General features: G+C 36.8%; 1 protein-coding gene across 2 annotated transcripts; it reads left to right on the top strand.

Annotated features, from left to right (window-relative positions):
* The first annotated feature begins 275 nt into the window (after positions 1-275).
* On the top strand, positions 276-5286 carry LOC311295912 (uncharacterized protein). 2 transcript variants are annotated; one of them, XM_084417476.1, is made up of 4 exons: positions 276-448; positions 1504-1656; positions 1954-2229; positions 2307-5286. In XM_084417476.1, exons 1-4 carry the CDS (start codon positions 400-402, stop codon positions 2462-2464), a joined length of 636 nt encoding a protein of 211 aa, XP_084273602.1. In that variant the 5' UTR covers positions 276-399; the 3' UTR covers positions 2465-5286. The 2 variants fall into 2 exon arrangements, with proteins under 2 accessions (XP_084273602.1, XP_084273601.1); XM_084417475.1 differs by having other exon boundaries at positions 1336-1656.
* Positions 5287-5571: the final 285 nt, after the last annotated feature.

Here is a 5571-nt window from a genome sequence, read left to right as displayed (position 1 = left end):
TTTGAAACGATGTGTATTGTGAAAAGTGTTATACAAATAGGCTATATTGAATTGAATTGACCAAGAGAACAGAATGAAGTTCATCAACTGTAGAAATGAGCCAAGAGCATCATTCTTTTGAATATCTTGAGGAACACAGACTGAATAAACTAAGACAAGATTATTATAAACGCCCGAGCAGCCACACCAATAGAGCTGAGCGCGTTCTTGTACACCAAACTGAGCGCGTTCTCGCGCGTATGCACGGAGTCGCGCAGAGGGGAGGAGTTTCTCTGTTTGACTCTAAACCTCAAATTATCTACAGATAGTATTTCGAGGTATTTACAGATAGTATTTAAAAACACTTTCTGTCGAAATCGGTTGCAAACTATAGCGATTTATCTCAAACGGTTGGAGAAAATGATCCACGCGGTTATTTTCTTCTGTTTGTGTTTTTTTCATCTGGTTGGTAAGTACATCCTATGACGTCACTCGAAATAACACACATGTTTAAGTCCGTGGATTTGGAATTTGTGCGTTAGAAACATAAACTATTTTGCATCTGTTTTTTCACTGTATTTACTCAAGATTATCTTTGCAAGATTTAGAAACATTTATTAGTAGAAAACTGAAGTGTATGATAGAAATTTGTGTATTTGATGTGCTTTTTTTATACTGAGAATGACAATTTGGAATGTAAAGAACAACATATTATACAGTTATTTTTGTTTTATTAGGTAAAATACCATATACATAAAAAACTGGGCTCAGTGCAAAGTTTGCAAACCAAATTTTACACATTATCACATTTTAAAAATGACTAAATTAAATATAAATCTTTTAGGGGAAAAAATTTATGTAATTTTTCTATTTCTATTTTTGTTATTTATTGATTTTTTTATTTCGTTTCCTGGCGGCTAATGTTAATGGTTTAATGTGAATATGTAATATCTCTTGTTCTTATTAACGCCAGATTTCCATTTCTGGTATTAGTACAGTAAGGAAAAATTCGTTAACATTAGTGAATGTAACATGGTGCCACTGACTGAAAAAGAAAGATAATTAGCATGTATTAATCTATAGATATATAGATATAACCCATGGGTTAGGCCTACTGTTAATTTCTACATGGCTACTAATACATTAAAGTTGTATAAATTAACAGTATCATAAACATACATGAGTTAACAATGAACAACAGTATGTTTATAAATCAACATTCACCAGATTAAAATATGCTGTAAATATTGTTGTTTGTTGTTAACTCATGACACATTGTTATGTTAACAAATAGGACGATGTTGTAAAGTGTTGCCATATTTTTTTATATTTACATTATTTAATATTGTTCTTCAGGTGTGCTTGTTGCTGAGTCAGATGTGGTGAAGACAGTGCCAGTGACGGTGGGGGATTCTGTCACTCTAGAATCTATTGTTGACATACAGGGATATGAACTGATAGAGTGGAGGTTTGGAACCATTCGCATTGCTAGATTCAAGGAAATAAATGGTGTCTTCTCTACAGAATATAAGGATTTGAGATTCATAGACAGACTCCATTTGGATAATCACACTGGATCTCTCACCATCACAGACATCAGCCATGAACACAGTGGAGTTTATAAACAAATCATCGGAACTAAGGATCCAGCCGCGATTTACAATGTTACTGTTTATTGTGAGTAGAATGTTGTGCCTATGTTGTAGAGTGCATTTTCCTGTCTTTTTGTATTCATGTTAGTTCCATTTACCCATATTAATATTTCTGAATTCAACAAAAAATTTGTGTTACAGTGTTAAATTTGAATCTATTATAAATGTTAGGATATGAGTTAAAATGATGACGGTATCAGTGCTCTTTGTGCACTCTTTGCACTAACTGACTCACATTATAATGAACTCCGACTCAGTGAATGTTGAATCTCTAACAAAACATCCCTCTAACTAACTGTCATTTATTTCTTGTGTTTTCCAGCTCCTCTGCCCATTCCTGACATCTCTAGTTACTGTACACAAAATCCTTTATCAAAATGTTCATTGCTGTGTTCCGTGTTGAATGTGAGTCATGTGACTCTCTCCTGGTACAAAGGAATCAGTGTATTGTCCAGCATCAGTGTGTTTGATCTCAGCATCAGTCTCTCTCTACCTCTGGAGGTGGAATATCAGGATAAAAACACCTACAGCTGTGTGATCTACAATCCCGTCAGCAACCAGACCAAACACATCAGTGATCTCAATTGGTTGAGTTCAGGTAGGTCTGGAGTGATGTTAGAGGTTTTTCTGTGGTGTTATTTATTTAGCTGTTTACTACTTATTGTCTTTCCTCAGGCTGCAACCTTTGTTTTGACACCACTGAAGCTGTGATCCGATTGGTCGTCACTGCTCTGATGGGCGTGGCTGCGGTGGCTGCCATTGTCGTGCTGGTTTATGACATCAAATCCAGAACAGGAGTGGAGAGAACAAACATCAACATCAGACATCGATGAACCAGATATTGTAAACAAGAATGTTAAACTATCAATTACAATGAGGAGAAATAATATTGTTTTTTACCTTAGAAATTAATGACATTTAATATGTCTCAAAATGAGGTTAATCCAGCTCTGACTCACCCTCATGTCGTTCCAAACCGTAAGACTTTTGTTGAAGATATGAAGATATTTTAATTCAATCTGAGAGCTTTTTGTTCCTTCACTGACAGCTGCGCAACTACTACTTTGACGCTTCAAAAAGTTAACAAAGAGAACGTAAAACTAATCCTTATGAATTGAGTGGTTTAGTCCAAATTTTCTGAAGTCAACATTTCTTTATATGTTGGACAGATTGAATTTAGGATTTTTTCACATATTGATCAGCGAACATAAACGGATGCTCAACCGAACCTGCTTGATCTGAGAACAAACCTCATTCGTTCTTGCTGAAGCTCAAACGTGCTGCGTAACATGAGAATGAACCTCATTGGTTCTTGCTGAAGTTCAAACGTGCTGCGTAACACGAGAACAAACCTCATTGGTTCTTGCTGAAGCTCAAACGTGCTGCGTAACATGAGAATGAACCTCATTGGTTCTTGCTGAAGTTCAAACGTGCTGCGTAACACGAGAATGAACCTCATTGGTTCTTGCTGAAGCTCAAACGTGCTGCATAACACGAGAATGAACCTCATTGGTTCTTGCTGAAGCTCAAACGTGCTGCGTAACATGAGAATGAACCTCATTGGTTCTTGCTGAAGCTCAAACGTGCTGCGTAACACGAGAATGAACCTCATTGGTTCTTGATGAAGCTCAAACGTGCTGCGTAACATGAGAATGAACCTCATTGGTTCTTGCTGAAGCTCAAACGTGCTGCGTAACACGAGAATGAACCTCATTGGTTCTTGCTGAAGCTCAAACGTGCTGCGTAACATGAGAATGAACCTCATTGGTTCTTGCTGAAGCTCAAACGTGCTGCGTAACACGAGAATGAACCTCATTGGTTCTTGCTGAAGCTCAAACGTGCTGCGTAACACGAGAATGAACCTCATTGGTTCTTGCTGAAGCTCACACGTGCTGCGTAACACGAGAATGAACCTCATTGGTTCTTGCTGAAGCTCAAACGTGATGCGTAACACGAGAATGAACCTCATTGGTTCTTGATGAAGCTCAAACGCCAAAGGTTGTTAGTGTTAGAAATCAGGAATGATGTGAGGACATTGTGCTTCATATGTTTTTCATCTTCAAACCAAACTTGGTTCTTCAGCCTACAAAGTTTAGCAGCTTCCCATAATGTTTACGCATTAGGTTCATAGGCGGAGAGAAGCCAGTCTTTTGTGGCTGTTCGAATGCATACGACCACATGAGTGTTTATACTACGAAAGCAATCCAGTCGAAAAATCCAGGCTTCAAAAACCTCTGGAAGTGGTCGAAAGTTTACACCTCTATTTAGCATTGTCCAATTGTGATCCAATCAACCAAAACATTGAACTGTTCAGCTTTAGTTAGGCTAATGACTGCAATTCTGTTTGGCCAGCTCTTGAAGTTGTTGATGATTAAAGTTATTTTCCAAACTTTGAATGGCTTCCAGTATGGCCACGTTAGAGACCTTTTCTTTGATGCAGTTTTGCTCTACTTCCTGGCTGTAATTTTGCTCTGAGTTGTTGGTGAGTTGTCTTTTCTCGTTTGAAAATTTTGACTAAACTGCTGGATTCATATGGTTTAGTTTAATGATCTCTTTGGGAACTTTTTGAAGCGTCAGAGTGATAGTTGGTTAGACTGTCAATGGAGGGACAGAAATCTCTCAGATTTGATTAAAATATCTTAATATCTTTGTGTTTCAAATAATGAAATAAAATCTCATTTTTTTGGGTGAACTATCCCTTTAAGAGTGTTACTGATGACTTTGTTCCTGTGAAAGTCAGAAGACTGGGAAATCTAAAGCGCCTTGGAGAATCACAGCAGCAGTTCAAAGTATGAAAAGAAAGTGCAGAAATGCTGAGCGTGTGTGGCAGAAGACGAAACTAGTAGTCTATCTATAAACATCTATAAAGACAGCCTTCATGCTTTCAATGTGGAAGTAGGCACAGCTAGACAGACATTCTTTTCAAATATTATAACAGCAACTTAAAAAACACCTGCACTCTTTTTGCTACTGACTAACAACCCCAAAGCCAGTGAATTGAGTATGCTTCCTTATTTCTGAGAAGAGAAATAGTATCAGAAAGGCATAAGGCAAAGGATTTACTTAGCCCTATCGCCTAACGATTACAGCCCCATTGACTTCCTGTGCTCCCATTGATGAAGTCAACAGTTGGATGTGTAAAACTTTCTTCAGTTAAACAAAGACAAAAGATAAGAGAATAACATAAGAGTTGCAGCTCATACAGAACGCTTCTGCCAGAAAATATGAACATATCACTCCAGTCCTCAGGTCTTTACACTGACTTTCAGTTACATTTATGTCTGATTTTAAAGTATTATTAGGCTACTTGTATATAAATCACTCAATGGCCTAGGATCTCAATACATTGCAGATATGCTTACTAAATATAAACCTAACAGACATGCAGATCATCAGGATCAAGTCAGTTAGAAATACCAAGGGTTCACTCTAAGCTTGGTGAGTCCGCTTTTAGCTATTATGCCAATCACAACTGAAACCAGTTTCCAGAGGACATCAACAGTATTCAAATCCAGACTCAAAACACATCTTAGCTGTGCATTTACTGAATGAGCACTGTGCTACATCTGACCGATTGCACTGTAACTTATTCATGCCTCCTCTTTTAATTCTTTTTATAACTGTTTTGATACATATAAATACATTTTAATCAGTCTTTTATTGTCATTCTTATTTCTTATGCACTTGTTGTGATTATTTTATGATTAATGTTTATGTAAAGCACTTTGAATTACCATTGTGTAAGAAATGTGATATATACAGGAAATAAACTTGCCTTGCTTACCTTAGTCAGTTATGACACATTTCAATTTAGTGAATTCAAAAATCAAGTATTTATATAATATTACATTTTAGGAAGAAGCTGAAGACCTTACATTTTAAAATAAAATAAAAGTGAGCAGGGCCCACAATCCATGGGAATTATAAGCAACATGGTATA

Source organism: Rutilus rutilus (assembly GCF_951802725.1).
Source record: "Rutilus rutilus genome assembly, chromosome: 8".
NCBI classification, from domain to species: Eukaryota; Metazoa; Chordata; class Actinopteri; order Cypriniformes; family Leuciscidae; genus Rutilus; species Rutilus rutilus.
Note: the sequence above shows the minus strand (reverse complement) of the source record. Positions and strands in the feature narration are given on the sequence as shown.

Coding starts and splice junctions, on each gene's coding strand:
- LOC311295912 (XM_084417475.1), top strand. CDS start 400: ATGATCCACGCGGTTATTTTCTTCTGTTTGTGTTTTTTTCATCTGGTT. Junction 449..1,335: donor GTGTTTTTTTCATCTGGTTG/GTAAGTACATCC, acceptor ATTGTTCTTCAG/GTGTGCTTGTTGCTGAGTCA. Junction 2,230..2,306: donor TCTCAATTGGTTGAGTTCAG/GTAGGTCTGGAG, acceptor GTCTTTCCTCAG/GCTGCAACCTTTGTTTTGAC.